Here is a 19,012-nt window from a genome sequence, read left to right on the forward strand (position 1 = left end):
AGCAATGGACTGAACATTTTGAAGAACTCTTCCGAGTTTTAAATGTTAGAGACCAACAAAACTAGCAGCGTATGACGCCTATAGTTTGTCTTATTAATCGCGACAACTCGGAGGCGCCATCGCTGGATGAAATTGAAGCCTTCAAAAGAGTATGAAATCCAAAAAAGCGCCTGGGATAGGCTGTATTTCTGCCGAGATGTTCGAAGCTGACCCATTTTGGTCAACCCAGATGATGCATCAGCTTTTCAGCAACATATGGGAACACCACAATATTTCCGGTGGACTGGATGCAGGGCATATTGGCCAAAGTTCCTAAAATAGAAGACCTAACTGAATGCGGTAACTGTAACTCTGTATTACTCTCAAAGTACTCTGTAAGTAATCTTCAACCGGATCCAGGAGAAGTTTGATGTTGCTCTTCGGGGGTAGCAAGCTGAATTCCGTGCTGGCAGATCATGTGTAGACCATATCACAACGTTCCACATTATATTGGAGCAGATCAACTCCAGGACTCTCTTCTACTGGTGTTCGTTGACTTCGGAAAGGCGTTCGACCGTCTCAACCACGAAAACATCTGGGGCTCACTTAGGCATAGAGGAGTTTCAGATAAGCTAATCTATCTTATCGAAGCTCAGTACGAGGCGTTCTCGTGCGAGGTTTTGCACAACGGTGTATATATCACACATTCGTGCCTGGAGCCCTGACAACTGGTTCTAATGAGGAACTCCATCGTCGATGTCATCAACGGCCGATAGCAACAGAAATTCGTAAACGTAGGTGGACGTGGATCGGTCACATCTTGAGGACAGAAGCGAACAAGATCTGTAGAGAAGCACTCGTATGTAACCCGCAAGGACAGCGTAGAAGAGGCAGACCCAGAGGCTCATGGCGACGCAGCTTAGCCAACGACATCCCGGCTGTAGACGAGAACCTATCCTGGCGACATATAAAAGGCATAGCCGGTAACCGTCAGCAGTGGAGATCTCTGATTTTATCCCGTACACTTTTCGTAGACGGTAATCGTTGGTATCGCTGGTGGTCGCGGTTAACATAAATAAGGAGATCTTGCAGCGCATTTAAGCAGAAAATCGAGTGTACTTTGCCCTTCGCAAAACGCTTCCATCCGCTAGAAAACGATACCCATCGTAAGATGCTAACAAAGTACATAGCCCTTATTAGACCGGTCGTTTTTATGAATTTGACGATACTCACGGAGGACATGCCCACACTTGCGGACGATATTCGACAGAGCAAAAGCTGGAAGCGGAGAGCGGCGGAGGTACACTAGAAATTTGTTTACATCCATTTATTTTACGTGATTTCCTTTTGCGTCAATATTTTTACATACGGAATTTGAATTAATGTCGTCTCGTCTTACGTCTAAAATTTGAATTAACGTCCACCCTTTTTACGACCGATTGCTCTTACGTCCCATAATAGTGGACGTAAAACGAGATTTTCGTGTATATATCGTGTATATAATATATAAATATAAATTTTTGCTATCAATTTTAATATTTAAACCACTTAGTCGACCAAAATGAAATCAGACCGAGTAATCAAAATCAGTTACATCAAGGTATTAAATTTTGTTTTCAATTTGTTCTAAAACTTTGCTCGGGTACGTCATCGTTCAAGTAAAGCCTATGGGAATCACCGCTTACACTGAGTGTGAATATAAAAGAAAATAATATTCGTTACTTATTTAAGAAGAATTCCGACTATCGCTGTAGATGCAGCAGCTATGAACTTTATTAGTATATTTGTTCTTATCAGTTGCTTTCTTACTGTTATACCAACATCACCAATAGCAGATGAAGATGATGGTTAGTTTGTTAGAAAAAATTACCTCGGTTCAAGTATATAGTTTTTTAAATTATTGTTTTCTTGTTTAGATTCCAGCTTCGGATGTAATAATTTGGATGGCAGGAAAACAGTGAAGAAACAGTACTTTGTTCATAGCAATCAAGAGGTTACATTTTGGGAGGCTTGGAGACGTTGTTCGAGCGTTGGGCACCAGCTGGCCACGATAACTTCGGAGAAGGACAGCCAATTGATAGAGCAAGCGATTACAAAATCAGGCAAAACCAAAGGCCCTTGGTACATAGCGGGAACAGATATGGGAAATGAGGGTCATTTTGTTTGGATCACCAACAATAAACCAGTCGGATATATGACTGGCTATTTAAATTACTCTCCCGGTCAACCGAACAATTGGCTAGGAATTGAACATTGCTTGGAAATCGGTCGTTGGGGAGGAGCCGCTTGGAACGATGTTCCTTGTGATTGGAAGCAGGGTTATATTTGCGAAAACGTTACCTAAAAATTAGAGATGTTTTAAGTGACTTGTTGATTTTTTCTAAAGTAATTAACTGATAGTGTTGAAGAATTAATAAACAATAATTATATCGGCCGTAAATAAAAGTGTTTTTTGAAGGTGAAATTTCGAAAAAAAAAACTAAATTGAAAATATACCGATATTGGAAAGAAATTGATTACTGTAACACCTATTGATAAACAAAAAAAAATCGAACAGTCAGCAAGAATATATAACCTTTTTCCGACGAGTAGAACATGTTTATAAGAACGGCAAATATGTTTATAAGAACGGCGAACTACGATTGAAGTGACAAATAGTACTCACTCAAAGAGTGATTCATTTAATGAGTGAAATTAAATTAGATAAACGATTACTTACTTTATCCACAGGTAACGTCGCTCTATTGTTTATCTAAAATACTCGAAACTCCACCTGCTATCAGATCTTTTTCAGCTAATATCTCCACTCCCGTGCGGAAATTGCATGCAAAATATCTCATTAGTCATTGTGTAAATGTGAAAAATTCGGTTGAACTAGTTGAACAGTTACGCGGAGAGATTATAATTATAATTTGATGTTAGTGCCCTATTCCCGAGCGTACCAGTTCGTGAATCCCCTGCGAAGTTTACGAGAACATTTAGAAAGCAGTCGAGTTCCATCATTTTACGTGAAACCTATATATCGATAGTGGAACAACGCATGAACGGAATTTCTTTGCATTTAGGAAAAAAGTTATAAACATACCTTTGGTTTTAACATGGGCAAAAAATTTTCACCACTCTTGGCGGAATCCTTTATGAGTGATTTTAAGGCAGCATTACTAAAAGCAAAATTCCTTTCCACGGTTTGGACGCGTAAAGTAGATAACGTTTTCGTCACCATTAAAGAACCTGTCACAAACGTTGGAATTATTTAATTAACACTTCACAATATGTTTTGCGATCGAAAGACAAGTGGATAGAAAAATGCATTTCTTACATCTGATTAGAACTAAGAAAGACGACAATATGCTATTAGTCGTTTTCTTAATATTACAGTAATATTACCAACATTGGCGTAGCTAGAGGGGTGCCTGGGGGACCAGGCTCTCTCCAGAATTTTGCAGGCCCCCTCCAGGAATTTTCCCCATTGGAATTAAAAAACCTGAAAAAATGCAGTGTATAACTATGTTTCCATCGCATAGATGTATTTTTTTCACTACGTATCGCAAACGCGTAGTTCTCGTTGTCAATATTCGTCAGTAGCCTAGTAGGCACTCCAGCTCATGCTGTTTCAAGCTGTCGTCTGTATTTAACTTGGGCCACTCGTTGCCAACTTCCCAGTCGTCCCAGAAGTCGCGAGTGCTGTCACCTAGATGACAACCGTGTCACCCAGGGTAACAAACTCGTGTTACCTAGGTGACAATTGTCACCTCATTCGCGGTGACTCCAAATTAGTCACGTTACTCGCCTCGCAGAATAAGGGTGACTTTCGACCTAGTCAAGCCATCTTGCACGTTCAGCCCCCCTGTTCCTAATGGCGGTGCAGTTGTTGAAGAGAAGTGTTTTCGTCGCAATGTCGTTCGGCATTCTTACGACGTGTCCGGCCCAATGTAGCGTACTGACTTTCGCCAGATGCACGATGGGAATCTCCCCAAACAGTGCCTGCAGCTCATGACTCATACGTCGCCACAACTCTCCGTTTTCAATTTGTAGTCCACCAAGTGTCGTCCGTAGTACCTTCCGCTCGAACACGGCAAGGGCGTGTATATCTTTCGTGAGCAGATTCACGGCTTGAAGTCCATAAAGAATTACTGCGCATGCTCCTTGATCGTAGCGTTTTGCGAAGGGCAAAGTAGGCCCGATTTCCCGCTTAAATGCACCGCTCTTTACTCGTTTTGTTGTCCGCGGTCACCAGCGATCTTAAATACATGAACTCATCTACTACTTCTAGTTTCTCGTCGTCAACAGTTACCGTCATGGGAGGTACGCGTTTATTTCCTTTGAGCCTCTTTCTATCATGAATTTGGCCTGACGCATTTATTTTTAGCCCAATTCTCCTAGACTCCGCTTTCGTCGGATCACCCCCTCAAGAGCGATGTTAAATAGCATGCAAGATAAGCCGTCACCATGTCTCTACCCAAAATGCCCCCGAAATGCTCACGAAACACATAAATCGATCCAACATAGCTCCGATCAGTCGCGTCAGTTTATCCGGGAAACCATATTCGTGCATTATCTGCCATAGCTGATCTCGATAGACTGTATCGTATGCTTGTTTGAAATCGATAAAGATGTGATGCGTGGGCACGTTGTACTCCCGTTGTACTCACGTTGTACTTTCTGCAAGATCTGTTGGATGGTAAACAACTAGTCCGTTGTCCCATGGAGCCCACCTGCTAATTCCCTACAAAACCCTATGCTATCGGTGACAGCCAGCGTAACATGATCATAAGAAAAATTTTTGGGAGGCACCCCCTAGGCCCCCTCCATTTTCTAGCTACGCCAATGATTACCAATAGTGGATAAAAATGATGGTTAGTTTTTTGAAAAAATCAGACAGACTACTCCTGGCTTGCTCATTTCCCTCTAACTATACTGCAATGACCAGGAAGCCAGTTCAAATATACCGAGTTTACCTGGCTTAGTTGCCGTAAGAAACAAATGCATTCCCACACAATTTTTGAGGAATACTTAAAAGTTTTAAGGGCTTTAAGTGCCGTGACAAGTCTGTTAGGCTATGCGAGATCTCGCGAAATTTCGTCTTTACCGAAATCGAACGAAATCAAACGAAACTTACTATAGATGTAACTGTAGTTTAATGGTGATCTACTATACAATCTAAGGTGAATTTCGTACGATTTCGTTAAATTTCGGCAAACGCGAAATTTCGCGAAATCTCGCCCAGCCCTTATGTCTGTATTTTCTTTTAAAGGGAAATGAGCAGACTTTTCGTCGGAAAGTCGTTCGGTCGTTTGTTCGTTCGTTCGTTCGAAGACAGTTTTTGGGCACAAAACAGGGGACCTTCCATACTGAACGTGGTGGTTCGATCACCATGTATGGGATGTCAAATCCGAGTTAAATCCTTTAGTGTTGGATGTAATTATAAAAGCTCATCAAACCAATAATGAGTAACAACCAGAATGAATCTCGTTTCTAATGTATCCTCATAGAATACCGAAACAAAAGTGCCACATGTTCTGGAATCTTGATCACCATTTCAAAAATATCCAAAACCCTATTAACATAACATATTTTTTGATATAATTGAGTTTTCACAACCGACAGCAGTCTCCCCTATAACCAAATATAGCAATGTTCCGATTTTGTCAGCTCTCGATTTTGTTTATCCCCGATTTTGTCTTCCCCCGATTTTATCAGCTTTTTGTCCCGATTTTGTCAGTCTATAAATATTGTTTAACTTTTGTGCTTTTAAACATGATTTATAAACCTTTTCGGGTTTATTTCAGTTAACCAACCCTGCATGAAACTATTCTGATTCCCTGGGGAGAGTTTTTGAATGAAATGATGCCTTTTTACGCGTAATTCGGGGTCAAAATTAAGGTATTTTTATATTGCAATTCCTTATGCAATTCCTAAACAAGCAAAGATAGAATGAATACTGTATTTAGCAATGATGTGTATTTTCACTATTTGTACAACTTTGTAAAACTTGAAAAAGTCATGCAACAACTACAAAAATAACTAAAATAGAACAACTTATTTTAACGATTATTTTAACATGAGAAATAGGATTTTTCTATTTAGCTGAAGAGATAGAAGGTTACTGTCTTCAGCAAAATTGCTTGTAATAATATGCTATAAAATTTTGCAGAACACATGTGACATATTAAAACTGAAGAAATATAATTTTTTATTGCACTTTTAGGGGAATTAATCAAAATTTGAATTGCACTAGACAATAGAACTTTTATTTTCATGAAACTCTTGTAAAGGTTCCATAAACCTAAAACACAGTTTTCCCGCTCAAAACTCTAATGCGCACCAAAAAAGATTCTGGACTAGAGCGCTGTGCCCGGTTGATTAGACTGCGTTCGGTTGATCAATTGAGGGTTAAAATTTGATTTTGGTAGAAGTCTTTGATATTGCAAGTCTCAAGTCTGGAATTCTGAAGAAAAAAACGAAAAAATGCCGATTTGGTCAGTTTTACTATTTTGTTAGCCCAAAATTCAACATGGGGCTGACCAAATCGGAACATTACTGTATTTGAAAAACAGTAGATATGATACAATAGTTTGGAGTCAATCACAGTTATCACAGTAGTCACATCACGTTTCATGTCTATTATCTTTATTCTGGTAAAATAACTAGGTTTTACCTAAGCCAAATTTATTCTACATATCTCTCACAAATAAACTTTAGTCTCTTCGAGCAAACTGAATCGTTCCACTTCATCGATTGTGCTATCAGTTCTACGCAGTGTTCGGTTTCTCCCCGAATCAATGCTGAATTTGGTTCCCCAGCAGACCACTGTTTGTATTTTACTTGCTTATTTGTTAAACCCCACCGAAAAACACCCGCCGTAGCAAGATCATTAGCAGCAATCCAGAATGTCTCACTCTGTCCGTACCCGTACTCGCCGAGCCAATCCTGGAGCTCTTTACTGTCATATTGATCACGAATCTGAACTAACGACATGCCATTCTCGTTGCAATAGGAAATTGCCTCGAACCAACTTCCTTCCTGCATAATATTTAGTGTGTTGAAATTATACTGATAACCAATGTGCTTCAGCTTACTTTAAAAGGGACTAAGAAATTTTTCCAGCCTCCAGAGGCAGCCATCGTACAAGGGCAGAGACATTTGTTTTTCGTCAAAATGTCTACAAGATGAATACAATATGCTTTATATTATTTTCGAATGTAATACTTTGTTTAACCATACCTCTCACTGTTTGATTTCCGAGGACTTCATCGTGAGCTTTTGTAAAGCAAATGTATACTGTAAGTATTACTATTATTGATAAGAATGACATCGCTTGATTTGTCATGGTTGATGTTCTCTTCGAGACTGTACATCGGAAACGAAACCACAGAACTAAACTCTCCGAAAGCGCGATAATTGAATGCTTCGGGGATTCACATCTCGCATTGATTTTGCAAGGGATTGCATTTGCGAGCATCTTTTTTAGCATCGATTTAACATTTAACATTTAACATTTAACAATGTCGTAATACAGTAGTAAATAATGAATTACATGACAAGAGGAAATAATCACAATTTAAATAGGGTAAAGAACCAATTAATCAGGGGCCACCTATTTTAATCAATTAAAAATAAGGCCATTAGAAATATTTTAAAAAGTGTTTGTCTCTTCGGTGTTGGGTCACTGAAGGGGGGGGGGGGGGGGGCGATAAAAAACAAAGAGTATTTTTTAATCGAGCATTTTTACTTAATGTTTGAACGTGAAAACCAAATCTATTCTGGCTTTTAATAAATACGTTGTTATTTATCATGCAAAAATCTACGAGCAAAAGGACAAAAACGAAAGAAAATTGTTTTGGGCGAGTTTTGGAAATTCCACTGTTTGAACTTCCATTTCTATTCCCCCTCCCCCCCGAGTTTTGCCCCCCGATTTTTCCACCCAATTTCCAATTTCCAAGGGGGGGGGAGGGGTGACAAAAAGTTTGCAAATGATTTGCAATGGCCTATATGAGCTTTAAATGCAGCATTTTGTTCATGTATTCAGAATCGTTTGATAAGAACATCATCTTGAATTACTTAACCATATATGTGATTCAGACAAACACAGTTTACTGTCCTTTCGATAAGAAATATGTTGAATTAAAAGTTTTCGTCAAAAAACTTACATTTTTGCTAGCTGTTGAAGAGAATCACCGCCTCGCTAACTTGGGCACTGTTTACAGCATTTTTAAAAACCAAGCACTTGATTTACACATGCCATATTGTAGTAGACATATAAGAGCTTGCGTCATTTGACGTCATGATCGCAAGCTTATAATAGTGATAATTTAGGACAAGTTTGCAATCCATTAGCAAAAAATCAGGACTGCTTAAGAAAGCACCTTGGTGATTAAAATGCGTGCCAGCTGATTAAAATTAATATTTTTTTTTTGAAACGATGGTTCTACAATTGATGAAGGGACGGTAGGGGAAAGAAATGAAAATTTTTTGGTGGAGGAGGCGAAGAGCGGACAGGAAGGGGGGGGGGGGTATTGGTAGCTATGCTTGACAAGTAGTCATTTTGACTCCTACCGTTTGTTCAATGCTGGAAGGTGCATGAGTCGAACCAAGCTGTAATCTGAGATTATAACCGGATTCGAACCCACAACACCCGCCAGGGCATGTGGTTCGCTGCTACTTGTACCTTTGAACCATAGAGGCGCTGGCCATCGTTTCAAAAAAAAAAAATATTAATATATATGTATGACCGCATTTCAAGGTCAAGACTAAAAACTTGAGATTAGTCTATGATTTAAATTAGTTCAAGTGGCTTACTTTTCATTGTAAAATATTAGAAGCTTAGTTTAATAAGAAGATCCCATCGTTTATGATAAGGTGAAGCAAACAGTGAACTGTTTAGATCCGCTCAAGCTGGTTCCTTACCCTAGGTTCATTCAAGTTGAAGCAGGCAGTCTACTGAAGAAAGTCTAAAAAATTGTTTACTACAGGAAGTGTTAGCAATTTTTCGCTAATCTATCGTTTTATTTTAAGTAAAAAATTATTTTACTAGGAAGTAATGTTTGCATAGCATGAGGAAGACTAAATATTGGCTTTGCTTGTATAAATAAACAATATGGACAAATAAGTCAGCAGCTAAAAAATGTAAATAATTTGGCTGTAAATAACATAAAAATGTTACGTAATTAAATAATTTATGCACTGTAAAATTTTTCCAAGACTTTAAAATAATTCTTCGTTTGTTTTTGGCGTAGGACTACGTCTTTGTTTACGATCTGGGGCTGGGTAGCACTTTGTGAAAACGAAAATAGAAGTGTAACGTTGGAATGAAAGATTTCAAATGCTAATAACTACTAAACTACTGAACGAAACTCAACAATTTTTATGTCGTTGGAAAGATTTTTTTTCCATGTGTGGACTCATCACTGCGACCAGTATCGTTGATCTATTGTGATATCGCCCGGGTGTTTGCTGTATGACCTGCACTGCATTTTTTTAGCTATAATCGCTATTGAATGAGCGATATGCTTATTAAATTTTATGCGTGCTTGTGTGTATTGGGGTTTACCCTTCCTTCAAAGCTTGATCTACTTTACCCACATATTCCTCGCTGCCAGTACTATCCCATATTATAGCCGTCCCTGGCGAGGACTCATTCGTATCTCTGACCAGTACACTTAACTGTAGGAGGGACATTTGCACTGTCAAGAGGCGTCAGAGGGTAAATATAGAATTCAGCATGAAGGAAGGGTAAATGGAGGGGCCTGAGAATAAACCCATGCTAAAGTCACTTGACATCGAATGGCTTGATTCTACTAAGATTCGAACCCACGACCACTCGCTTGTCAAAACAGACTCGATAACCTTGCGGCTACGGAGCCCCCCTGGAAGATTGGAAAGATAAAATGACCAGCAATTTTATGGAAAGGACGAGGGAGCAATTTTATGGACGGCGTAAGAGGGGGGTTTCTATACAAATGAAACACAAATTTCCTCAAAACTCGAGAACTAATCAAGCAAGTGGAACCAAATTTGTGAGGGGGGGGGGGCTTTAGAAGGTAGGATTTTTTTTCGATGATGTACTGAGACCCCTTCCCCTTCTAAGAGGGGGGGCTCCCACACAAATGAAATACAAATTTCTTCATAAATCTAGAACGAATCAAGCAAATGGAACCAAATTTGACATGTGGGAGTTTCAGAAGGCCAGATTTTTTTCTATGGTGAATTTGAGACCCATCCCCTCTTTAGGAGGGGGGCCTCCCATACAAATAATAAACAAATTTCCTCATAATTCGAGAACTAATCAATCAAAAGGAATCAAATTTGGCATGTGGGGGTTTTTGGACGTGAGAATTTTTTCTATGGTGTGCTGAGACCTCTTCCCCTTCTGAGAGGGGGACTTACATACAAATGAAATACAAATTTCTTCATAACTCTAGAACTAATTAAGCAAATGGAACCAAATTTGGCATGTGGGGGTATACTCTCATACAAATAAAATAGGAATTTTTGCCTATGTGCCATATTTTCTGCTATGTAACAAGCGGTAAGCTGTGAAAGTAAACTAGTCAAACCTTCTCGAAGCAAAAGACAGTGAATCGACGCCGATAACCTACGTGCCTGTTGCCATTCATGTCAAAAGAGAAGGACATCCGAATGGCACGTCATATTTGCGATGAACGTACTTTGACTGTATTATTATTTGTAACCAATAGTCCTTTTAAAGGTCACAAGCGAGTAAAAGTAAGATTATTGAAACATGTCAAGTTACGCATAATCAAATTTAATACAATAATCTGTGGGCTGGTCATTCATTACTATTTCAAACTTTATGATGCATACAAGTGATTTTTAAAAGAAATCTTTTATGTCTCAACCAACCGTAGCCTACAACCATTGAGGCTTTGTACTTATGAACCCCCATCAACGTATTTTCAAAGCCACCATTGCATTCAATGAAGAATTCAATCTGAATATTTCGTTCTTCTCTCTTAAACATTCACTTAAACAATGGCACTCGCAGATTCTTATAAACATACGTATGCCATAAATGCAGTTTACATTAGTCTTTGATCTAATGATCTAATATAGTCCTACGTCACCCATTCGTGCTACCCTTAGGGCTGTATACCTTGATTACAAGTCTGCGTAGCATTGGCGATGCTAGATTATGTGCGAATCATGGAGCGGGCAGGGATTTTCTTGTGAGCCATCAAACCGGTTCTGATACACTTGCGCTGAAATCATGTGTTCGATTATAGCTATCTTCCTTGGTTTGTTTTCAGTCGGTTGTTGATCTTGTTTGCAAGAATGAGCCTATTTTACAGCTCTTTATTCTTGTTAAGTTCAATACTTTGCTATGTTTTCTCGGCAAATGGTGCTAGTTTTAGATGTGGACAAAGAAAGATTAAGCTGCAACAGTTAGTGACCCATGGTTATTCTACTTTCCCGGGTGAGTTCCCGTGGCACGCGGCTGTTTTTATGGTAGCCGGTTTCGACAGATCCTACATTTGTGGTGGTTCATTAATCAACGAATTTAGCATCTTGACGGCCGCACACTGTGTAACTGATCCAGCCACTGGGCTAGTAGCTTCTCCGGCTACTCTATTTGTGCAGTTGGGAAAATTCAAATTGAATTTGTATTCGGATACGGTGCAGGAACATGCAGTTCAACAGGTGATTGTTCACAGCGATTTTCAGATGGCAACGAGTAAATACGACATTGCGGTGCTAAAATTAGCCACTGGGGCAAAGTTCACTGATTATGTACAACCGATCTGTGTATTTCCACAACCTATGGTAAACTACAATGATGGATCTGGACAGGGGGTGTCCGTCGGATGGGGTTACACAGAATTCGACGCACTGTCTGATGCGTTGAGAGGAACAACAATGCCCTTGGTTAGTTACACGAACTGTTTGGAGAGTAATCCGGATCTATTCGATCGAACCATATACGATGGGATGTTTTGTGCTGGCTTTAGAAATGGTAAATATTATCAATTATATATTTAGAAATGTTTTTTCTTTTTTCTTTAATCTAAGAAAACATGGTTCTTCGGTAAGATATAATGTAGTTCACTAATATTTGACAAATAATCATTTGACAGGAACGAACGTATGCAACGGCGACAGCGGAGGAGGAATGTTCTACAACCGAAATAATGTTTGGTATTTAATCGGAGTTGTGTCCTTTACTGCAGCCAGAGAACTTGCTAGCAACCTTTGCAGTACCGCAGACTATACGGGTTTTACGAAAATATCCGCCTTCGAGGACTTCATTGTAGAACACTGTGGTCCAGATGTTTTATCCACGACTACTGCTACTACGACAACAAAGAAACCTTCTAGCGCGGCTGGAAAGAAGAAACACTATACTGCTTCAAATTTTCCTACGGAATCCAAGGTTAACTGGTTTCAGGCTGGTGACTATTGTAGATCCATGGGGCAACATCTGGCGGAGATCAAGTCAGAGCAGGATAATGCAAAAATCAAGCAAATAGCGGCCAACGCAGGTAAGTGTCTACACCGAATTCTCTATGATTTATGTGGATCGCGGATGCCCCCTATCTACAATATAATTTAGTCAAAATAAAAAAGCAAATCTTTGGGGTCTTTCTAAGACTTAAAACTTCTTTATCGACAGACTTCGCATCCAGCTGTTAGAGTTGTTAGAGGATAATTACGAGACTAGTGTAAAGGTCGTACTGATTCTATTGCCGAAATTAGAACATACGACGACTGGCTTGGTCTACCAGTATCGTATCTCAAAGCTGACTGAGCGGTTTTAGTCAAAGTATGCTGGTTCCAAATTCCGCGGCATAACTCCGCTCCACCAAAGGGCAACTATGCGAAAGATTTTGTCGTACGTTATACATATTTGCATCTGGAATATTAAAATTCCAAATCGTCAAATAGCGTTTGAAATTGACAATGAGTTTTCCTTGCTTCATGCTTCATCCTTTTCATGCTACATTTGAGTAGCTCGTAGGTATGTTTCTGGCTAATATTCTTTGATACAACTGATATTCTGATGATACAATGGAGGAGAACGAGCGAACGAGATCTGCAGAGAAACACTTCTTCATCAAATTTGTTGATTATTTTCGGTGCAATAATGTTAACTTACACGCAAAATAATCCACACGTTCTTTCCACGTGAAAAATCACATAAATTTCTCTACAGGGAGTTACGTGACTTTCAGTTGAACATTATTGGAAAATACAATAACATCTATCTGATTTCCACGTAAATGCACGCATACTAATGCAAACTACGTTAAATTCACGTAAATAGTACGGGAAAAGTTAGATGGAAAATAATCACATAACTTTTCACGTAATTTCGACGTGAAAATTATTTTGAGTGTAGTATTCCTTTTTTAGTTCGTGACATTTCAGTCTACTGTTCTTCGACTATCATCAGACGCCTGCAATATTAATTAACAGAGTTACACATTGAATGGACATTTAATTTTACATTCAACATGATAATTTCCATAAGCAAAAGCAAGCGCCACACATAATTTTCTTACTCAATAACCGGCAGGAATATTCTCCTTTGTCATATCAGTTTGCTGCTGGAGGGCTAGGGGCTCACCCACTTGTCTGCACGAGTAACATTGGCGGAGCTTAGTAACCAGCGCATTACACGCAGCTACCCCCCAGCTTAGCTACACCCCCTGCTAAGCTACCCCCCTGCTAAGCTATACCCCCTGCTAAGCTAGTCCCCCTGCTAAGCTACACCCCCTGCTAAGCTACACCCCCTGCTAAGCTACACTTCTGCTAAGCTACACCCCCTGCTAAGCTACACCCCCTGCTAAGCTAGACTCCCTGCTAAGCTACACCCCCTGCTAAGCTACACCCCCTGCTAAGCTACACCCCCTGCTAAGCTACACCCCCTGCTAAGCTACACCCCCTGCTAAGCTACACCCCCTGCTAAGCTACACCCCCGCTAAGCTACACCCCCTGCTAAGCTACACCCCCTGCTAAGCTACACCCCCTGCTAAGCTACACCCCCTGCTAAGCTAGACTCCCTGCTAAGCTACACCCCCTGCTAAGCTACACCTCCTGCTAAGCTACACCCCCCGCTAAGCTACACCCCCTGCTAAGCTACACCCCCTGCTAAGCTACACCCCCTGCTAAGCTACACCCCCTGCTAAGCTACACCCCCTGCTAAGCTACACCCCCTGCTAAGCTACACCCCCGCTAAGCTACACCCCCTGCTAAGCTCCACCCCAAAGCCCTGGCCCGGCTTTGCTCAACCTCAACCAAGTTGACGTTCGGAAAGTAAAGCTCGTTTGAAGACGTGTTGTAACCCGTCACGACACAAGCGATGAAAAAAATCAGTTTTTGACATACCCCTGTACAACCTGGAAAGTCTCCAGTGTCCACTGCCTTGAAATATTCTAGAAAAAATTAGAAAAATTTCCCCATCAAATTCAATTGGTTTCATCTAAAAATGACTTATTGTGCAAAACTTGTGGCTGTTTGAATTTCGTTAAAATTTTGCCTGTCCCGATCTTTTTGTCTAACACCTGTATATGCCGTTGCAAGCATAAAATGATATTTGTTCGAATATAGGGTACGGGAGGGTATTTTCAGCAGGTTTCTAAATTCAGCCTATTTGCCTTTTCTTTCGCCAATAAAAATACTTTGCCGACAAAATATTTGAATGTGTTATAACTATTTTCACAAGACTGTAAGTAATCTGCTATTTTTTATTCAAAGAACGTCAAAACCACCAGTTCTTTCACTGGAACTAGGCCATAGCCCGAAAAAATAGATGCAATCGCTTAATGGGCCGAAAATACCCTCCCGTGCCCTATATGTGTCACACTGTATAACAACTTTTATCTTTATAACCGAGGGCCCTGCTTGCTTGAATTTTGTCGGATTTCCGGTCAGACAAGCTACAGTTAAGAAACTTACTTACGGTTAAACAGAAAACCCGTTCATCTGGGTTATCATTTACAACACCGATTATCATTCACATATGTCACATTCTTCAACTTCAACGAAAATAGTTGTTAGATTGATTGATTGGAAATATAATTGTCTTTCAACTAACATGTGGACAGCCAGCTAAAATTATACCGGTTAAAATAACAATTAGCTAACCTTCACTACACCTTTTTTCACCCTTGTTGGGCATTTTTATACCTGTGACCATTTTTTGATTTATTGTGATATAACCCCCATTTTATTATAGCTATGTTGTCAAGATGACGCACCGCTATCAGAAGCGATCGTCGTTGTTTGACTAATAGCGTTGGTCCAGCTCGGTAATACACTTCGGATGAAGTGCATTAGTGTGCTAAAAGTTGTTCTCCAAATGTCAGAGGGTTCTAATAGCCCGAAGAACTTTTGTCTTTGATTAACAATTGCCAGGTGTTCCTAGTCTTCTTTTCCAATACCACAGAAGCGACATATATCATCTTGAAGCTTTTTCATTAGCTTCAGATGATAGCGGCTCGGACAATTTCCTGCTGTTAAGCCTGTATAAATGTTAAGATTTTTCTTAGAAGCTCGAGAATTTTGCGAATCATAGAGACATTTTTTGGAGTGATAAATTGTTTCGACTATTTGCACGGAGCGAAAAAACTAGTTTGTTTCAAAGAAAATGATTGTTGCTTTAAGCCTCAATAAAATATTTTTATAACAACCTGAAAATATTGTTGTTTCAAAACGAAATTCCATTTGAATCAATAAAATAACAGTTGAAACAAAATGAAATTTCTGATTATGCGTAAAACAACCATAAATATGGTTGAAACTACAATTTTATTCTCCGTGTGGCAATGAAAGTGTTATTCCAATTTGATTCCACTTTCGTACGTTCCCACGTCTTTGGCTCCTATTTTAGAGCAAAAGCAGATAAACCACAGAAGGGCTTTGATATATTCGGCAGGAAAACTCTGTTATTTTTTCTAAAATTTGGCGATCCTGGGTAGTAAAAACGTGCTTTGTCTGTGATTGATTGATTGCTTAGCTTGTGATAATGCTTGATATTTCTGCTTATTCCAATAGTGACTTGCTAAATAGTTTCTTCTTTTTCCTTTTGGATCAATCCGTAGAAGATTTTCTGATCGATAGATGTAAAAATATTGAGAATCGACTAGGAAATCGCTGAGTTATAACGTTGCTTAAGTAGTTAAGTTTCCCCCAACAAAAAAAAAAGGTTGGTATAAACGATTGCAACGAGCTGTTAATTATTTCCTCCCAGCGTTGCGAAAACGCAACGCACTCTTCTATGGACGCTAGGGACAGCTGGATTCGAGGTATCAACTTGAACCCAAAGAAACAAATAAAGATTGGCAAAAAATCTAGTCGACCTATTTTTGCACAAAACTAGCACATCTAGTTTCATGTAACAAAAATACAGCAGTGTAAACATAATAAGTCCTACCAAGCAACAATGTGAGTTTTATTGTACTCTTATGGTGGTCTTCAAGACCAATTTTGGTCATAAATGCCATCATAAGAGTGTAATAAAACCCATATTGTTGCTTGGACTGCGAACTTTCAGCCTGCTCACTTGCTTCCGGAAGGTGGAGGCGAAACCGATGAAAACGGGAACGTCAATACCAGCATTCCTGGATTCGAATCGAATGTTCTAATCTTTCCAGAACGATAAAGCTTTGTTAAAACTGCATACCACAGCCCTACCCCGTTGTAAGTCCCTGCGTTGCATTTTTTTCAGCGTGCCGTTGCGGGACATAGGGTCAAAATTAAAAATACATGTCTGCGGATTTTTCTCAGTTGATCTTAAACCAAAGATATTGATCTAAATTTCAAAGATATCTGCTCCAATCGGTCGAAAAACATTTCCACGAAGCTCACAGTTATACAGCTTAGCCAATGACATCCGGGTTACCCGGGTTATTGACGAAAAATTGTCCTGATGACAGGTGAAAGCTTTGTACGGCAGTGAACTCCGAACTCTCCGATTTCAACCCTTCATTCTGCAAGACCGGCGCATCATGATCAACAAAAAAGGAAAAAGAACTATCGACTAGTGGTTACGTTCTTTTTGGACGGGACTATACTCCACTCTGTATACGCGAATTCATTCAAACTTTACCCTTCTTGATCAGACTCTAACAGTACTTGAGTCGCTCCAGAAAATTTTCAGTAGAATTTTGTAAAAAATTAAACAAGATAAAAAAAATAAATTTGACGTAGCTATAAGAACACCTAAGCCACGTGTTTTTCCACTGCCTGATTCATTATTTAAAACAAATAAAATAAGGTAAAACGAACAACTTAGCGATCTTTGTACGTACACCTCTCACGTTCTGGTAGTCTATACTGAGCTATCTGTAGATTGTCGGAGCTACGGTGGGAGAAACAAGCGTATTGCATTTGTCGGTTGGCTGATAATAAACGTCCTTATAAGGGCGCGCAATAAATGGCATAGCTTATACTCATCATGATCTTAACTGACCAAAAAAGGACAATCCTTGACGTGTTTTTTTTATCGCAACGGGCTTTCGTTAACTTTTTCTATCTATAAAGAATTTGTACGGCTTCCAATACCATAATTTTGCAGCTCATTGATTTTACAACTCAATTTAGTATTATAGTTATTATTTTTCTCTTAATTTTGTTCCGTTTTACCTAATCATAAATGACGTTTAAAAGTAAAAATCTTGATATTAATTCTACATTATAGGAATGGAAATCGACACCGGCGGAGTCTCCCGGTTGAAACACTTTTGGATTGGAGCGAACGATTTAGGAGTGAACGGTGTCTACAGATGGCAATTCAGTGGGAAACCTCTTACTTTCACTCATTGGCGTTCCAATGAACCGGACAGTAAAAATAACAATGAACACTGTGTTGTTGTTTTAGGTAACAAAAATGCGTTTTGGGCGGTTGTAAACTGTAAGAGTAAAAAGCAAGTTATATGCGAGGTCTGGAAGTAAAATAAAAGCAAACCGGTGTATCCTAACGCAACTGTGTTTTATTACACTCTGGCCGGCAACACAAAATAGAGTTGATAATATTTACAATCATTTTGTTCGCTTAACAGTAAAAATACTTTCTACCTAACGTTTTCGTACATGCGACAGTGAAAGTTGATTCCAGAGATATGGTTTCTCAACTGATCAAATGTGTTAATCTTAAATCAAATCGCTTTTGTTTTTTTATTTTGTTTTTTTAATATTCTCCCATAGCTTAAGGGAAATATTCTTACTTGAGCTTAGATTTTGTGCTTCATAAATAATTCTAATATTATCTTTTTTTCATTTACCGCAAAAGTAAGCTAATCCCGAATTAAGTCATATCCTAAAAACAAACACTTATACTCTAAAGTTTTGAACAGACTTGTTTCTTTAAGATTGGTTCAGGGTTTTGAACACTTTAAGGTAACGATAAAATGAACGAACACACTGAATGTGATTTATTTATGGGTCCAGAATCTCACAGATTGTAATGTCAACTAGTTTGGCGTATATTATATGTCTCAAGATGGAGTTCTCCTTAGGAAAGACGATCCAATGGCGCTGATCCTGATCCTTAAACTTCACAGATGAAGTACGTTTCGAAGCTGCAGGGGGTATCGTTCCATTTGAGCCCCTTTCCGTCTCGATTCCACAGTTCTAAGCAGTGCTCCTCCTCACCGTTCTCATATCGGAAATTGTTCGGCTCTCCGGCGTTCCAATTGGTGAACGACAGCGGCCGACCGTTCGATATCCAGAAAAAGCTTCCTTCTTCCGCTAGATCCGTGCCCGACGTCCAAAAGTGCTCCGCAGCTAGTCCTGAAATAGAATCAATTCATAATTATTAGAAATAAATAATTAGATATGTTTGAGAATATACAAAGGAGTATTTTAATAATTTTTTATATGCGTTAATCTGGCTTATAGTAATGAAAAGAAATGGGAGGGTCTTTCACGTCAAAATATTGTCCATTGGTGAAGTTGGTAGTACATTCTAAACTGTCAACATTTGAATTTTACGTGATAACCTAGGTTGACTTTTGTACAGGAATCAACACGGACTCTATTTCCTAATTAATGGAAAGGTTGATAAAAATTTTCTGAA

At 39.3% G+C, this 19,012-nt stretch overlaps 4 protein-coding genes across 6 annotated transcripts in view; 2 read left to right on the forward strand and 2 right to left on the reverse strand.

Moving 5' to 3' along the window:
• The first annotated feature begins 1,744 nt into the window (after positions 1 to 1,744).
• LOC128736093 (perlucin-like) lies at positions 1,745 to 2,676 on the forward strand. The gene is made up of 2 exons (XM_053830574.1): positions 1,745 to 1,826; positions 1,896 to 2,676. The coding sequence occupies exons 1-2, from the start codon at positions 1,745 to 1,747 to the stop codon at positions 2,321 to 2,323; spliced, it is 510 nt and encodes a 169-aa protein (XP_053686549.1). The 3' UTR covers positions 2,324 to 2,676.
• A 3,925-nt stretch (positions 2,677 to 6,601) lies between these two features.
• Positions 6,602 to 7,375, reverse strand: LOC128737325 (C-type lectin 37Db-like). Its single transcript, XM_053831941.1, has 3 exons — positions 7,204 to 7,375; positions 7,059 to 7,141; positions 6,602 to 7,002 (listed from the first exon to the last, which is right to left on the reverse strand). The coding sequence occupies exons 1-3, from the start codon at positions 7,307 to 7,309 to the stop codon at positions 6,649 to 6,651; spliced, it is 543 nt and encodes a 180-aa protein (XP_053687916.1). The 5' UTR covers positions 7,310 to 7,375; the 3' UTR covers positions 6,602 to 6,648.
• A 3,825-nt stretch (positions 7,376 to 11,200) lies between these two features.
• LOC128734511 (chymotrypsinogen B-like) lies at positions 11,201 to 17,907 on the forward strand. The gene is made up of 3 exons (XM_053828750.1): positions 11,201 to 11,950; positions 12,072 to 12,476; positions 17,636 to 17,907. The coding sequence occupies exons 1-3, from the start codon at positions 11,272 to 11,274 to the stop codon at positions 17,887 to 17,889; spliced, it is 1,338 nt and encodes a 445-aa protein (XP_053684725.1). The 5' UTR covers positions 11,201 to 11,271; the 3' UTR covers positions 17,890 to 17,907.
• Positions 17,899 to 19,012, reverse strand: part of LOC128734512 (C-type lectin 37Db-like) — a 32,677-nt gene continuing 31,563 nt past the window's right edge. Inside the window, exon 4 of one of the 3 annotated variants that reach the window (XM_053828751.1) lies at positions 17,899 to 18,726. In XM_053828751.1, coding sequence (XP_053684726.1) covers positions 18,485 to 18,726 — 242 coding nt within the window. In that variant the 3' untranslated portion in view covers positions 17,899 to 18,484. The remainder of the gene's footprint in view (positions 18,727 to 19,012) is intronic. The other 2 variants (XM_053828752.1, XM_053828753.1) reach the window with 2 other exon arrangements.

This window comes from Sabethes cyaneus, chromosome 2 (genome assembly GCF_943734655.1).
Source record: "Sabethes cyaneus chromosome 2, idSabCyanKW18_F2, whole genome shotgun sequence".
Taxonomy (NCBI): domain Eukaryota; kingdom Metazoa; phylum Arthropoda; class Insecta; order Diptera; family Culicidae; genus Sabethes; species Sabethes cyaneus.